We start from the raw sequence: 17819 nt of genomic DNA, 5'->3' as shown, positions 1-17819 counted from the left end.
TGTGTGTGGCTGTCACGCAGTCTTTCGGGTGCTGTTTACATTGGGCAAGCTAAGTCATGCAATCTGATCCCAAGCTTTTTGAGAGCCTCTTCAAACCCCCCTCACACACACACACACACACACACACACACACACACAGACGTGCATCCACCTCTCAACACTGAGAGCTATTGGAGGAAACACGCTGTTACCTCACTAAGACATGCTGGCGACAGTGTGTGTGTGGGGGTCAGGAGGGCAGTGGGGATTGTAGACACATTGCTGCCATATGTGCACCCTGGACCCTCAACTGGGCTAACCTCCAAACAAAAGTTCCTACAAGGTAACCAGAGTGTAACCATTACTGAGCAGATGGCTGGAGTGGATCCGTGTTAGTCCTGAAGTTCTGTCCGGACTCTCTGGGGTGTATTTGCTGGTCCTTAGCCTAAGATTTCTGCTTCCATCTGTGGCCTCTCCTAACGCAGGAAGTGGGTCAGTGGGATTCCCACACTCAGCTAATTTCACACTGACTTCTATTCTGCACAATTTGCCCACTCTTTAGCATCTTCCACTTCTTTATGCCACGAATCGCCTCCCTTTCTCCCACCTGCAGTCACTCTGTGTGCACCCCCCCTCCCTCACCTCTTTAGCATGTGTTCTCCATGCGTGTGCGGACAGCCTGGCAGGTGTGTGCAGGTGTTCGCCATATCACTCAACATCACACAAACCTGTCCCCGCTCCTCCTAACACACACAGCTCTATCTTCCCATTCAGAAACTGTCATGTCTGTCCTGATGAACTCATTTAGAGTTGGGAGTTAATACAATGCCCGTTGAAATACTAATTAATGTTAGAGCACAAAAGTAGGTCCACAGCAAGTTGTTTTAACAAAGCTTTTATTTACATGTAACAGAAAAAGATACAGTATTCCCATTTGAAATGTTCAACAAAATATTTCTTAAAAACTGTAGGTCAAAACTTCCCAAAAAACATGTCTAAATAAATGTCATTTAGACTGTAAAATTACAATATTTGGGGGGTTTTTTTGGTCAAGTTTAAGTGGTCCTTTCACACACGATGAGTGGAAAGTGTTTGTGGCCGCGAGGAGGGGCGAGCGGAGGGTCACCTGTCGCCGAGGTCACAGCTAACACGTCTCTCAGCGCCCTGCCTTCACAGTGCACCATACACAGACAGCTGTCTCAACACACACACTTGTATTGCTCATACACACATGCCATGTATGTATAGTATGGTGAGGAATGACATCCCCACATACACACACCCCAGCAGCTGCAACATGGCCAGAGTCCCGGACCGGCCGGCACCGATGGAGCTTCCTGGGAATTAACTGGATGTCCAGCTGCCCTCGAATCACACACACATACACACAGTTGACATAGAGGACGCAGCAAATATGACCTCAAAAAAATCTACCTACAGAGTCCTAGAAAAAGGCACTTAAGAAGTCTTTTTATAAAAGCAACAGAACTCCAGTTTTCTGTCCTGTAATTGGCTGTGACGTCCACGGTCCTCTGGGTGTGTTGGCTCATGAGAGCATTTCAGGGAAGTCTATGAGGCAGGGCAGCATCCAGAGGCGGTGTGTTTGTGCAGCAGGGACATGCGGCTGAAGGTCCGCGAGCAGGAGCCACACTGGTACTTCTTCACTTCAGAGTGGGTCTGCAGGTGGGCGCGCAGGTTGGAGCGATCCGCAAAGGCCCGGTTACAGTGTTGACAAGCGAAGGGGCGCTCACCTGGTGAGACAGAATGGTTAGCGTCAGGAATACATTTCATTAGCAGGCCAAAAGGTCCATCCTCTGGTCATTGTTTTTCAAATGATCTACAGATAACTAACAAAAGAGCAGGAACACTACCCTAACTTTAATGCAGATTTGGCCTTTTTCATGCGTAACCATTGTGACACCGAGATTAGATTGTGTCACGCTAAGCAATAACATTTGCTCACACGTCAGGAGACATCAATGAATATCAATGAGCTCAAGGTGCAACCAGCTGTTACATTCACAAGCCGACAGAGCTCGGAAATCAATGTAATTGCTATGGACGTGTGAAAAGTTGATGCATACCTGTATGTGTGCGGATGTGACCTCTGAGCAGCCATGGTCGGGAGAAGGCCTTGCCGCAGGTGAGGCACACGCAGGGCAGAGTGTGTGAGCGAATGTGCATCTTCAGGGCTCCCAGGCTGGTGTACTCCTTGGGGCAGTGTTTGCAGTGGAAGGCTGGACGTGCAGAGACTTCAACGGGCAGAGAAGGTGTCTTCTGCTGCGGAAGAGGAGGAGGACAGTGGGACTTCTGGTGATGGGACAGAGTCGAGAGGCTGGCGTAGCTCTTGCTGCACTGCAGGCAGTGGTAGACGTGCTGGATGACATCCGGGCTGGGAGGATCTGAAGTACGTCCGCCATCCTCCTCTTCCTCGCCGCTGCTGCTGGAGGGAGAGCTGCTGAGGTCCAGAGGGCCAAGCGGCGAAGGGGACGGAGACACCGTGGTGATCGGGGACAGGGGTGCAGGCAGGGTGTCCAAGCTTCTGAAGAATGGGATGGTGGGGTAGCAGGTCAGGGCAGAGCTGTTGTTCTGCGTTGGGAGTTCAGCCCTTGGAAAGCTTTCTGGGATAAAAGCTGGCAACACAGAGAAAAGGAAGTCAGGTCGGTTGTAATGGACAGATAATCTAATTAAGCACTAAACTTGTTTTCATTCTTGGGTGTCTTGTTACGGCCTGCTTTCAATATAACCCTGATGGCTTTTTTTCCATTAGTTTCCAGGTGATCAGAAACACTTGTTTTTGCAGCCAAGAAGCTATACATGCAAGACCCATCATGCACACATGGGTCTGTGTTTTGCATCAGAAGGTAACTTTGATAAAGCTTTCTTTTTTTGTGACTGTGATTCACTCAACATGTCAAATATAAGTTTCAAGTGTATTTGTCATATGCATTTAAAAGTACAGTGTACAGTGAAATGCAATTAAATGCATTTTACCCTGGCTCTCTCTCAGCCCTTAAAATCTATAAATAGTACAGTTGATAAATACTACAATAAATAAGACAGATGCATCAACTACAATATAACCACAGATGCATCAAATTCGAGCCAATCAGTGAATAAAAAAAAAAAAGACTTACCAGTTTGGCTCTCCAGCAGGCTCTCCCTGTAGTATGGCTTATTCTTGTTGAAAAAATACTTCTTGACAAGGAATGATCGAGGCATGTTGAGGTCTGGCTCCACCGATGATTAATTAAAAAAATAATTCCCCTCGGAGTAGTGAGCTCAGATCCGAAAATCTCTTTCTTCAGAGAGCTGCAGATTCCACACGGACAGAGATCAACAACACCACTAAACAAGGTTCAATGTATCTTGTTGAGGGATCGCAAAGTTGCCTCCTCATATAGTAAGCAAAGGGGAGAAGCAGCAGAGTGGGTGGACATGTCTCCGCCCACAGACACACCCATAATGTGTCTTTGGGCGTCTCGATCACCACAGGTGCCCAAATGTGCCAAAAGCTGCAGCAAAGCCTAATTGTGCATTTCACAGCTCTAATGGCTCTCTCTTCACCTGCAAAGCCTACCCATTGTCATTAAATGTGAGTATAGAGGACTGTGCCTTTCAAAGTAAAGTTCAAAGTTTTTGTACTTGAAGGATGTTTAAAACGTTTTAAACAATTTAATCTGCAGAATATCAAGACAATTACAATATAAAATTAAAATCATATATGATTTTAGGTGAAAATGTTTTGGGTTTTTTTTTGTACGTGAAGGAAGTTAAATGTTCCTTGGTTGTCTTTTAACTTTGATATTGAAGAAATAGCCCCCAAAGTAAACAAAATGTGTTTTTGGGAGAATAAAAACATTTAAACAGTATGATATATAACATGGATTTTATTCATTTTAAAACGGTGAGAATAATGTTTTAAACAAATTTAATCTGCAGAAGTCCAAGACAATTTGCAATATAAAATTAAAATAATATATGATTTGAGGTGAAAGTCTTAAGGTTCACAGTGATTAAAATGCTATGACATGGGGACATCTCAGCCTGGGTGACCTCTTGAGCAGTTTAATTACATTAGTGCCTGTCCAGCTTCACTTACACACAATAAAACACCAACCACAACCAATAAAACAATCACTCTTTGCTATAATGATGTACACAAATGGCACTGTTACTGTAAACCTATATACATGTGGCTGGCACGGTTTGATTTCTTCATGGCATCTGCTGGTTTCTTTTTTCTTACTGGCAAAATAAAAATAGAAAATCTATCCACTAGACACTAACTTCACTCAAAATTACATCAGGAATGCTTTTCAATGTGGAGAAAGATAAGAAATAACGCAAAAACAGATAGACCTTTTTTACACCTTGTGCATTACGCCACTGTGTCCATTCCTTTACTAAATGAGTCCTAGCAAAGTGAAGCTGGAGCGTCCTCTGTTGGCTCATAGATTATATGTCTATGTGAGGCTACTGTATATTTCTACATACTCACATCTCTAGAATAACGGTGCATAAAATAATGATCAAAAGATTTGTGGAAGCTCATTCATTTATTTTTTTCAAAATTATATTTATTGTTTTTTTGTTCATTTTGAAACAACAGAACAAACATTCACAAACGTCCCCAATAATAACATTCTCGGTATAAAAGAAACTTAATAAACCTAATATTAATATAAAATAGGCAAGTATAGATACAGGAAAAACATATTATATACAAAAATAGATATAAAAGTAAAAGAAATCAAATTTAAAACAATAAAATCTATTTATATATACATATATATACAGTATACGTATATACATTCAATATTCAAGATTCCTTTATTTGTCATTTTTATGCTTCACATAAAAACGAAATTGTGTTTCTTACATCCACCACTCAGAAGTTCAGCGCAAAACAATTGGTGAAAACTATAAAGTAATTAACTAATAATTAAGAGCACTAATAAATAAGCTAAAAGTACGCTAAAAATAGAATAGAATAAATAGTTACAATTTAAAAATTAAAATTAAAAAACATACATAGATACACAGATACACACACGCAGTATATACACATACAAAAACACATAATCAATTAAAAAAAAATCTGTATGGAAGCTCATTATTAAAAAAAAAGTCTATGTTCAAGTTGGAAAATGGAGTGAGATCATTTCCCAACTAACATTACAGCTGCTTTGGTTTGCTTTAATTTGACTGCTCTCCAACAGGCTACTCTTAAATAACAATATTTGAAGAGGTTTATTTTTGTGTGATTGCAGTTTCTCTCACATTTTCATTTAGACCCATTCACTCTTTTTGTTGTGTGCCTGTTGACCCTCGAGGCTTTTACGCACCCTGGTGAGGTGGAGACATTTTACGCACCGGAGACAAACGCTCTTGTTCTCTCTTTGCTCCCAACACCACAGTTCATCCTGACCGCATCTCTCTCTCTCTCTGTCTCTCTCTCTCTGTCTCTCTGTCTCTCTGCGGGAAATAAGTCCGTTCAGATAAAAGAGGTGCTGTTCTCCAGCCTGCCTCACAGCACGATCTGAGGTCAAATTAACCGAGCTGACAGGAACAATATGATGATGTAACTTAAAGACAGACAAGGCTCTATTATGCCTCGTGCCTTCAGGTGGCATGAAATGCAGGATAATGCCCTTGTATCCTATTTTTACTTATTCTTCAAATGCATAAACGTGCGTAAAATGTGTGCGTGATTGAAAGCACTCTCAAAAATCAAAATTGCCCCTTTGTTATCTGTATCATTAAGATGTGCAAGGATTATCAGACTTCATTAGAAAGTAATAAAAGGAAAACAGAGGATTGTAAACCCATTCATGGCATCTTTTTAACATTGCTACTCACCCCGATTATTGTATCTCTTTATCGTTTAAATCATCTACATTATCTTATTATATTACTATGTTTCTATGGGTATAGAATAGAAAGCTTTATTGTCATTGTATTAAATACAACGAGACTCACAGTTGCCACTTCTGGTCAGTGCTTTTAAACAAATACTGGATAAGACTAAACGAGGCAGATAAAACATATAACAGGTAAAAACACACAATGAAACAGGTAAAGTAGATGTAATAAATAATATAAACAGAAGTGTTACACTAGAGGTATAAAATATAAAAATAGATTTAACTTAAACAGAGGTAATTGCATTTGTAAAATAGGTAGGGTAGATGTAATAAATACAATTTAAACAAAGTTGCACTTGAGGTGTATATTGCATCAAGGATATATTGCACAAATAAATGTATTCACATTCAGTGTATTAATATTGCACAGATTTATTTTTTGTTCAGTGGGAAAAGGGAAAAGAAACTGTTCGCGAGTCTATCCTTTAATTTGCTTTTTTAATCATTCAATTGTATGTGAATCACTTTGTTTTGGTGCTAGAAAATATAGTTTATTAATGCCTGATCATTCTTTACACTGACTGGGCTAATGGATGATTTTGTCACATGATGTTCCTGATATGAGCCCTCCTTAATTTTAGGGTTGTTTCTTTTAACTGTTGGTGCACACACTGTCTGAGTCTGAGAATCAGGTGCCAGCCATTAGACAGGAATGTCACAGTCTTCCTCTTAGTGGTCCTCTTTAGCATTGCAAAGAGTCTCAAAGCTCCTCGGTGGCAGGGTGATTGCTGCTGCTGCTGCTGGTGGTGGGTGATGGTTGATGGGGGTGGTGTATGTAAGCACCTGTCTAAAAGGCGCCATTGTCACTGCATGCCCAAAAGTTCACACGTCGTTAGAGCGCTTGTTGACGCCGACGCCACGCAGACTGGAGGTCAAGAGGGCAGGGCAGCAGTAAAAACAAAAAGCAAATAGCAAAGACACACGTGAAAGTAATCTGAGTTGTGGCTCTGCTGCTGAGGATAACAGTAAAAATAGTTGTTTGAGAGCTTAATGTTATAAAACAGGTCACCCACTGAGCAAAGACACATCCAAAAGACATCAATTTAACGTCTCTGTCTACCAAAAGATGTCCACTGAGGAGCCAGAATAAAAGTTTTTGAGATGTCTTTTTTAAACGTGTTTTTAACCTTCAACTATCAATGTTTTGAGTTGCACGTCCACAGATGTCCAAAAGGGGTCCTAGTCAGACGTCTGGATATTGAAACCTTTTCGCAGATGTCCAAAAGTGGGTCTGGACAGACGGACATTATACAGACATGATCTGAACGTCTTCCTTACGTCACATGTTTGCTGGGCAGTATAGAATAATTTATAGTATGATGATGTGTGTATCTGTATTTCTCACTCACATGAACAGGAACAAATAATGACAAAATGAAACATCCACCTGACCTGACACACACAGTGCAGGAGGCTGGAAACAGCTGATTACACAGTGTTGAATTGGCTCTTCCAAGGAGAGCAGTTTGTCTGACTGCAGACAATAATGTGTTACAACAGGGTCAGAGTGACCTCATGACACACAGAGGACGTGGAGACATGAAAGTTTCGCTGCCCAGAAGAACAGATAATCTCTCCTCTTCCTCATGGCCTCAGGGATGAAGTGGCCAGTGTTCCCAGAGAAACAGAGGCTCAAACTGTGTGCTGAAACCTCGTCAAACTAAAAATAAAAACAGCCATTCAGTCTAATCTTAGGGAGGTTTTACAAGCTTATGCCGAAACAATACTGCAACAAGGTGGAAGTCAGGCCAAAATAAATGTGGCTCTCTGAAATTAATAGTGGAAAAAAAAATACGAAACTGTCTGAGAAACATGATTAAAGCTTTTTGTACACAAATGTTGGCAACAGTTTATTGATTAAATGGAAAATCATTGCTCTGATCAGTTTCACTGAAATGTTTTTAAACATTTTATTTCTAGTGGTTTTGCATACATAATAAAACAATGCAGACAAGGTATATTTAAACCAGGTAGACAAGTACAATAAAAACAATAATGATATATAAAAAAAATAAGTACTACTACTACTACTACTACTACCACTAATAATAATAATAATAATTACATGAAAACCCATCCTTATTTCCTCCCTCAAATAAAATAAAATACATATTATTAAGGAATTATGCATATGTATTGATAATAAGAATAAGACAAAAAAAAGAGATTGGGCAACAATGTTTGATTGTTAACTGCTGTAAGCTTGGATCTCTAGTGACCCTTTAACCACCTCTGAGGGCAAACTGAATTAATGCACAATCTAAATATAATGTTTCAGAGAAGATTAACATCTTCTTCTTTTTTTGAGTTAATTTGGGATTTAAAGCATCTCTTCTTCGCTTCATCATACTCCTTTACAGGCTTTGATTTCTTCCAGCTGACAAGAATCCGTAAAACATCATCATTTATCAGCCGTTACATGAACAAGTTATTTTCTTCAAGATTCATTTATTGTTTTCATTTCTCTGAGAGGAGGATTTTGGATGAGGAGGTGAACATAGATAACTACAAGAAACAATGTAGCCGTGGCATCACTGCGATGTGTCACATCAAACTTCTGTAAAAATGACTTTCCTTTCTAATGGCATGAAGTTAAAATGCTTTGATTGAAGGTGGTGGTGGTGGTGGTGGTGGGGGGGGCTGATGACCGTATTGTACTCCAGTGTCCTTTCATGTGTATGAATTGAAGACAACTCCCAAACACCTATTGTGAATGCACAAATGTCTTTTTGCACAAGTGGCAAGTACACGAGTGCAGCTTAAAGGTATGTTTTACATTTCTAAACCCCTTGCTGATGGCTCTTTGAGCTATCAGGTGCATTGTTAGCATTCGGCCCATTCAGACGTCAGGTAACGACCACTTGAGTGCATTTACATTTGATGTTTATGCAGATCTGGCTCGTCTTTGTGTGATCATGTGATGATTCAAAGGATACGGTAGATCTCCCAACATGTGGGTGGATGTGACGACACACTGATGATCTAGTTGAATCTGAAAGAAAACAGATGAATCTGTGATTGTTGTCTGTGCCACTATCAAGGCCACAGCCTATTGTATTATACTGCTTCATGCTCTTTCATCACTGCATCTCTCTTTGTTTGTTTATACATATGAACTGGAGTGCGTATGTGTGTGTGAGTGTTGCTCTACAGTTCAGAGGTCCATAAACTCAGCAGGAGGGAGATTAGATTATCCCACTGGAATGCAGAGCTGCTCGTATGGACACACACTCCCACACACACACATGCTCTGTAGTCTGTACACGCTGTCTGTTGAAGTCTGTCCAGTACACACAAACACTCACATGTTTTTAGTGAGAATCCATCTTCATCATGCACACTTTGACAAGTGGACTCTCATCTCCATATGGTTCCTACAGCAGATTAGATGTGTTTTGCTCAGTGGCACTGTGTTTTTACAGCGGTTATTGCACTGGTAAAGCGACATCGTGTATGTTAACAAGAGCAAAATATGGCACAAAGATGTTGGAATCATTTTAGTTTATTCCCATGAACTGTTTATCCCTGGCGCATGTATGTAACTTGCTCTCAAATCCCAATATTCACTGTTTCCAACATCTAGAAAATATGAATCAAAGCAATTAGAAATAGTCTGTACTCAAAAGTGAAAGAGTTTATGGTAAAACTGATATTCCTGGATTAACTTAAAATTTAGTAAAATGATAGTTAAGTCCCAACAGATTGTTTTTACATTATTTTGTACAGACAAAGTGTCAATCATGATCACAACAAAACATAAGGATGAATATTGACTATATTATTATTATTTTAACCGAAAAGATGTAAACATACAATCATCACTACACACACTATATATATATATACGTATATATATATACTGTATATATAAAGAACTGGTCGATAAGATTCAACAATAATATGACAGACCACAAAAAGCACACATTTTAAGTCACTAAAAGTCTCTATAATGGATGGAGGTGAATAAAAATGCATAAACATCTAGACATACAGTACATACGTATATAACATCTACACACAACTCATACACATCCTACGCCTAAGAAAAAAACCTCTTCCTCCACTGTTTTATTTTGATGCTATTTTAAATAAAAGAGGCACATTTGATGAAATAAAACAAATAATTCAACAAAATGAGACTCTTTGTTGTGTTTGGATGTAAGCACTGATTTCTTTTCAAGAAGCCACTGAGGCTGGAACATTATATATAATCCATTCTGTACTTTGGAACAGAAGACAATCTGTGGTTCACATTTTAACTCTTTGAAATGGGAGGAAAATGCAGTTCATTATCTTCACTTCGTCTTGCTTTGTCCCTCTCACTCAGTGCTGTATTCTTGTTTGAGCAAATGTGTCTACTGTATGTGCTGTATATAGGCTACGTTTGCTGCAGGTTTACATAAGTGCAATAAGCTGTTGATCAAATGCACCTGTAGTTTTAATTCATCTATCACCACCAGATAATGAATAGCCTACCACATGATTATATTTGGGGCAGAGCACGACTGTTGCATGATGGTCTAAACAAACAGACTGAACAAATGATATAGAGTTACATATGAGCAGACACACTCATGTTTCTCTCAGATGGAAACATTTCCTATTTTTTATATTAAAAATATAAAAATAGGAAAGCTAAGGTCTCAAAAACATAATATAATTACTAGGGCTGTCAAAGTTAACGCGATAATAACGCAAATTTGTATTAACGCCACTAATTTCTTTAACGAATTAACGCAACTTGCGATTTTTAGGTTGTAGCGGGCTCAGTTTTAAAAATAGAGTGAAGATACTTATATCATATGAAACTAGAAAACTATGTCATACCAGCTTGTTGTAAGCCATTTTCAAAGGGGTCCCTTGACCTCTGACCTCAAGATTTGTGAATGTAAATGGGTTCTATGGGTACCCACGAGTCTTCCCTTTACAGACATGCCCACTTTATGATAATCACATGCAGTTTTGGGACAAAACCAACACACTGACAGCTGTTGTTGCCTGTTGGGCTTCAGTTTGCCATGTTATGACTTAAGCATATTTTTTATGCTAAATGCAGTACCTGTGAGGGTTTCTGGACAATATTTGTCATTGTTTTGTGTTGTTAATTGATTTTCAATAATACATATATACATACATTTGCATAAAACAACATATTTGTCCACTCCCATTTTGATATGAGTATTAAATACTTGACAAATCTCCCTTTAAGGTACATTTAGAACATATTAAAAATGTGTGATTAGTTTGCGATTAATCTCAATTAACTATGGACAATCATGCCATTAATCCCGATTAAATATTTTAATCGCGATTAAATATTTTAATCGTTAGATAGCCCAACTTTTTTTTTCTCGGTGTGACTGGGTATCCTCTGACCCAGTTCAGATCCTGGTGGCCAGACATATTTAACTTATTTACACTTCAAAGACATATGCAGAAAAGATGCATTAGGATTTTAAAGGAACACAAAAGCCATTCAGATGTCTTTTGTTTGAATTTTAACACCTGTATCATGACACATAGCGTATGGCCAGTTTCTTGCCATGTGCCTGTACCTGTGCCTGTACCTGTGAGGTTATCTGGACAATATGTGTCATTGATTTGTGTTGTTAATTGATTTCCAGTAATAAATATATACATACATTTGCATAGAGCATCATATTTGTCCACTCCCATGTTGATAAGAGTATTAAATACTTGAAAATCTTTTTTATTTTTTATTTTTTTATTATATTATTATATTATATATATATATAATATATATATATATTATATATATATATGTGCACACCACAGAGAGAGAGAGCTTCTGACAGGTAAACAACAGGTAAACTGACCAGAAACATAACAGTAGTAGCACACCTGAGTAAAGCTCTAATTTCGTAACTGTTCTCTGTGAACTAAAGTCAGTTTAATGAATGAACAGTTATATGTTTTTAGATATTTATTTTGGCAATACACTGTCTGAAGTATGACTGAATGTTTATAGCAATGGAGTTTAGTTGTGTGGCAGTGTTAAGCAGGCTAGAAAGTTAACAGTTAAATGTATTGGTATGCTAATTGCTGCTAGGATACTAATGTTGCAGCCAATACTGTGTTTCAACTGTGGTTTGTTTTATTGCTATTACTGTGAGTACACTGGGAAATAAAGTGCTTCTGGTATAGACTACTGTTAAGTTAGATGTTAGAGGTTTAAAAGTGGTAATAAGGGAAGAGAAGTTCATGGGTAATTCTATAGCTAAACCTTTACATGTACCTGTTACTGACCTGTAATCCCTGGGGATGGATATTTTAGTATAGATGGTAATGTGTGTTTGTCATTCTGTATGAATTGTCAAAGGCATTTAAATGTTTATTATTATTATTAAGTATATCTGATTATGGTGTATAAGAATACATTAGTGAGTGGACAGTGGCTAACAGCGGTAGAGTAGAAGAAGCTGTCAGTACATGATGAGTGAGTTCAACTGTATTTTCATATTTCAAACAGAAATTAAATGTGTTGCACATCAGAGTGAGCTTCATGTCATTCCTGCCTGTGTAACATTAACACACTAAAAACCAAAACCTTCTACAGATGCTTACAGAGGTGGAGTTTGGCCAGATGTGTGTGTCTGTGACTGTGTGTGTGTGTGTGTGTGTGTCTGCTCTAACCTTATCTGGATAGCAGACAGACACCGCAATCCAACCACAGGCACCCTTTGATGTAATATATGGTACATTTAAAGGTCATCTAATGGTCAGATGTTCACATTCTGAGGGAAATTAACCTCTTGGAGAGACCACATGAAGAGTCGGATAACTTGCTGCCCTTTTAAAAAAAAAAAATGCCTGTCATGTGCAGCTTGTTTAGTTGTTGTGCATCTACAAGGAAGTTTCATTTTGTGTTGATTTGGCGCCCCCCCCACCCCCCCACCCCCCCACCCCCCCTGTGGACAAAAGCGGTAGGGTTTTTCCCAGAAAGAAGCCTGCATTTCCAGTGTGTTAGTCATGTGTCTAATGTGATGTTGATGTTACTGGCACTGCTGTTTTGAGCTTACCCACCATGCTGTACCGAAAAGCAAATTCCACTGACCTCGGTCATGAGGTCATCAGTGTTAGAAATTGTTTGTCCATCTGCCACTTTGGCTGATGGATGCCAAAATCTACCAGCCACTCAATAGATGACCATTGGTTTTTTTGGCTGTTGAGTGAAGCACGTCTAGCAGCCACTTGCATATTTTACCAGCATTTGGCTGGTGCTAATTTCCAAACCTGGTGGTAAAAAATAAATGGTTGGTTGATTGATTGATTGATTGATTGATTGATTGATTGATTGATTGATTGATTGATTGATTGATTGATTGATTGATTGATTGATTGATTGATTGATTGATTGATTGATTGATTGATTGATTGATCGATTGATCGATTGATCGATTGATCGATTGATTGATAAGCACCACTGCCTCTGTTGTAAAGATTTTGATCTGGCTACCGCATGCACTATTTTTGGAAGCGATTGAAAGAAAGACTTTTTAATACTATATTTCATTTTTATACACAGCTGTTTGCTCACTTCAGTGGCCTATCCCCCCAACTTTATACAAACTACTGTTGATTGTCTGGTGCACGTTGATCATCATGCTCATGATCACAGAAAGCTTTGCGTTGTTTGCTTTGCTCGACAAATGATGCCAGCGTTAACTAAATTCATCTACCATTAGACAAAGAGTTAGCTGGCTTTGTTTTAGTCTAAAAGTAAAACTGAGGTAACTCAAACAAAATGAATAGGAAAATATGTGTAAACCTGTCATCACTCATCTGTTGGTAGTTGCTGAGATCTGTTACCTCAAGACTAATTGATGAATAATGATTCATTTACTGTTTTCAGATCTCCATCAGGATCACTTTGGGTCAAGAAAGGAACAAAACTATAAAGTGGCGCCACCTACTGATCTACAGAGGGTCTGTTCTGATCTGAACCACAAGGGGGCGGTCAACGACCAATAATGACCATGTCATTGGGGTTTCCAGGTCAGTGGTTAAATCAGTAGTCAGATATAATCTTGATTGCACAATATATTGCATGTTAGTGAGGGTGCAAAGACCACACTCATTTAGAGGACAATAGTATCACTCTGCAGTTACACATGACATTAGAGATTGAGCTCTTAAATCCTAAAACCTGCATACACACACAGGTGTGCACACACAGACGTCATGGGATAATTAAAGAGACTAGACACACAGGAATGTGTGTGTGTGTTCTACCAAGCCCTGACGCTAGAAAAGGTCAACATTGTTTTCTGTATTGCAGCTCGACGTGACAGACCACACTGACCTGTCGTGTCTGATGACACATCAACAAAACCCTCAGGTTGGACAATCCAATATGTACATGACTTGGTGATGCACAATGAAGAATCCTAACCGTCATAGCAGCTGTAGAAATACAACAGATCTATTTTCTTTCTTTTTTTTTGTTTTCTTTATACTTCTACAGACAAGCTTTTCTTGGTAAAACATAATTTAGCAGAACCTTTTACATTTTTTTTTGCAATTGCCAAGACGCAAAAACTGGCACAATTACTGCCACAATATCTATTAATCAGGTATGCTAAACCATAAATACATGTCTGCTTTACACTAAGTTTGAAATTCTAAAACACACGTTTCGCAAATAACTACACACGTATATCTACATTAGACACGTCATTCAAAACTAAAAGCCTGTTTGTGTTGTTTGCTAAACACTGCCATTGAAATACCACATTCAATTATCTCTTAGAAACTAGTGCTTGAACACTATAAATAGGATTCAGGTTTGCTCTTTGGTGTGCATACAATGCCTGGTGCAGACTGCCATGAAGATTATGGGGGTTAAAAAACCACCCTGCCCTCCAGATGCTTTATGAGCAGTCTGTCATCAGACAGGCACAGAAAATTATGTCAGACCCAACTCACATCTTACATCATGAGAACCAACCTTTACCTTCTGGCAGGAGATATAAGATAAGATAAGATAAGATATTCCTTTATTAATCCCGCAGGGGGGAAATTTGCATATATAGAGTCCCACGGAGCAGATTGAACCGTTACTAACATTCATTCTTGCCGATGTCTATTAAACTTCTCAACAACACGTAACATAAAGCTATCATAAGGACAGTGCAATATGTTAAATAGGGACAGTGCAATATGTTGCATCTGTGTAATATTGGGCTATTGTCTGTGCAATATGGGCAAGACGGTAGACGGTGCCGTGCACTACCTAGGTGCAATACCTGCCATGTGTGTGATAGTATGTGTCATTATGTACGTGGACTGTGTATGTGTTTAAACATCTGTTTCTGTGAAACTGTTTCCCTGTCTTGTGTGGAATCGTTTATTATTGTTGTTGATGTTGTTTTAATTTAGTGTTTGTAACTGCAGTTGCACGGAGTCCAGGACAAATTTCCCCACGGGGACAATAAAAGTATATCTTGTCTTATCTTATCTTATCTTATCTTACAATGGAGGCCAATTTTGGAGAGAGAGTTAGAGGACTGTAATGCAATATACTGTATTTTGTTTACATTGCAATACAGTAACAATGATCATCTTCAGTCAAAGTAATTGTGTCTGATACTGTTAGTATTGATCATAAACACTGCCTTTGTGTTCATAGTCTATATTTACAGTATGCTACAAATGAAAATACCAAAGAGTTTAAATAATAGTGTTTTATACTTAGCACATCAGTGTGCAGTTGGCATGTGGAAAGAGCTGTTTATTTGGTGTTTGTGTGTGAAATTGTGATGCAAAAAATACAATTTTTAGAAGAGTTTATATAGTTTTGGATGACAAGTTTGGTTTTGCAAGAGATGTAAAATATATTGTTTGTAGAGGTTAGACAAGGCCCTAGTTTCAGAACTTGTATCTATAATAGGCATGTTTCTACCCTTCAGGTTAACCATCTTCCTGCTGAATTTTGGGTCTTTATGTTTCCTAAAAAGTAAACTGGGACACATTTTGCTCAGACATGTATTACGTGCATTCTGCAATATGACCTGCAGCTAAAGTACAGCTGGCAGTTTGAGCTTCAGACAGGAGTGTTGACTGATGTTTCTCCTCCTTTTCCACCTTAACTTGACACCCGAGGAATGAATATGTGACATTTATGTAAAGGTTGTTCATTTAGGTCATAATGTGCAGACTTATAGTATGTAGGTTAAGCAGTTACAGACACCTGAATAGTGCTAGTGAGGGTTTGACCCTCAGAGTGGTCTTGTTTCATGGCAGATAGTGTGTCTTGCTGTGTCAGCTTTATTCTTTCTAGGTTAATGGTCAGACTGAGTGTACGAGTGTGCATATGCATATGCAACTTCTTACCCAATTCCAAAGTGAGCGTTGCCTCCAGGGTTTCTGTCAGACTTCTCATTCCTTCTTCTGACAGCACGCTGACGCAGTAAACCTCTGGTTTAAACATCTTCACTGCAGATTAGGTTTCTGTTGCAGTGAACGTAAAGATCAAGTTTATCTTTAAAAATATATCATTTTAAATAAATCCAGTTACATTTTTAAATATTTAAAAAAAATCAGCCATCATCACACACACCATAAGTTTACACACATCAAGTCAAAAATATACATACAAACACATAAGTGGAGATGCAGGGGTTGTTTTTTGTGGGTGAGACTCACTCTAAGAAGATGAGTGAATGTATCACATGTCTAATGTCCAAAAATCACATGTACCTATTTGTGAATATTTCACACGTGAAAGGCTGTTCAAGGGATTGCATTAGAATAGCTCACACAAATGTCTCACATTTCTACATGAAAATAAAATGTTTTTTTGTTGTTGTATGTTCTTTTTTTTTTAGCATGGTTAAATAAATGGTGTCAGTAAAAGTGTATAGTTGTGGAGGTGATTCCTTCAGCTTTTCAGAGGGACTTTTAACAGGTCAGTTATGTATGACTGAGCCCTTTGACTCTGAAGCACTGTGGCTTCACTTCACGCTCTCGCTTACAGGTAGGGGCCTCATGACCCCTTGGGCCCCTTGGGCCCCTGGGCTCATGCCCTATACACCCATTCTCCATAATGAAACTAGACATCTGTATAAATGTGCATTCTCATGTCCCACACAGCTCCATATTTCATATATTTTTCTTTTGTCTTTTTTATCTAAAACCTGTAAACAAATGCTCACTAAAGCAAACTGCATTTGTAAAATAAATATAAAAAGTAAGAATGTAATCAAAACAATATATATATGACATAAAGTCTTTCTAAAAAAAATAATATATATATATATATATATACACACAGTAAATATATATATATTTATATTTAGAAAGACCTTATAAGTGTTTACTTCTGCTACTCCTTTTCGAACATATATTATATTACATATACATATATTTATTTAAAATTAGGATTTTAGAAGTATATGTTTACTGTGCATTTTATTGGTTATTCTTTTTTTGTTTTAATCTAATCTAATAAAACAGAATTGTTGCTCAGAAATGTACTTTGAGACTTTCAGGGCAGTGCGCTGAGCTTGAATTTATAGCTATAGTGAGAATAAGTTAATGTGAAAGATTTCCTGTTTGAATCGGATTTATCTCTACAATTCATATCAGTGACAGAAGGAAAACTAAAAATCAAAAGGAGTGGAGATGCCGGGGATTGAACCCGGGGCCTCATACATGCAAAGCATGCGCTCTACCACTGAGCTACATCCCCTACTGGTAGCCTGAGAAAGGATTTAGTGTATATAAAGATTTACACTGTACCACTGAGCGACATCCCCTACTGGTAGTTCGATGCAGTGTATATAAAGATGAGAAGTGAGAAGTGATGGAAGACTTTAGACTTGTAACAGGAGATGAGTGAGATATTTTGGTTCTGACTCAGGCCAAGTTATGTAATTTCAGGTCGCAACTTTA

At 38.4% G+C, this 17819-nt stretch overlaps 1 protein-coding gene, 1 long non-coding RNA gene and 1 other non-coding gene across 3 annotated transcripts; 1 reads left to right on the top strand and 2 right to left on the bottom strand.

Moving 5' to 3' along the window:
• Positions 1–858: 858 nt before the first annotated feature.
• snai1b (snail family zinc finger 1b) lies at positions 859–3449 on the bottom strand. The gene is made up of 3 exons (XM_074644132.1): positions 3117–3449; positions 2064–2612; positions 859–1730 (listed from the first exon to the last, which is right to left on the bottom strand). The coding sequence occupies exons 1-3, from the start codon at positions 3199–3201 to the stop codon at positions 1549–1551; spliced, it is 816 nt and encodes a 271-aa protein (XP_074500233.1). The 5' UTR covers positions 3202–3449; the 3' UTR covers positions 859–1548.
• Positions 3450–3495: 46 nt separating this feature from the next.
• On the top strand, positions 3496–15387 carry LOC141772760 (uncharacterized). The gene is made up of 3 exons (XR_012594953.1): positions 3496–3574; positions 13780–13922; positions 14206–15387. It is a non-coding gene; the product is annotated as an uncharacterized LOC141772760 (long non-coding RNA).
• A 2157-nt stretch (positions 15388–17544) lies between these two features.
• trnaa-ugc (transfer RNA alanine (anticodon UGC)) lies at positions 17545–17616 on the bottom strand. Its single transcript has one exon. It is a non-coding gene; the product is annotated as a tRNA-Ala (tRNA).
• Positions 17617–17819: the final 203 nt, after the last annotated feature.

Source organism: Sebastes fasciatus, chromosome 8, assembly GCF_043250625.1.
Source record: "Sebastes fasciatus isolate fSebFas1 chromosome 8, fSebFas1.pri, whole genome shotgun sequence".
NCBI classification, from domain to species: Eukaryota; Metazoa; Chordata; class Actinopteri; order Perciformes; family Sebastidae; genus Sebastes; species Sebastes fasciatus.
The sequence above is the reverse complement of the archived record's forward strand: the minus strand, read 5'-3'. Positions and strand labels throughout refer to the sequence as shown.

What these genes read in the sequence shown, in the direction of transcription:
- snai1b (XM_074644132.1), bottom strand. Translation starts at nt 3,201, where the DNA reads ATGCCTCGATCATTCCTTGTCAAGAAGTATTTTTTCAACAAGAATAAG. An exon ending in CCTGCTGGAGAGCCAAACTG is followed by an intron (nt 2,613 to 3,116) that starts GTAAGTCTTTTT and finishes CTGTGTTGCCAG; the next exon opens with CTTTTATCCCAGAAAGCTTT. An exon ending in TCACATCCGCACACATACAG is followed by an intron (nt 1,731 to 2,063) that starts GTATGCATCAAC and finishes CTGTCTCACCAG; the next exon opens with GTGAGCGCCCCTTCGCTTGT.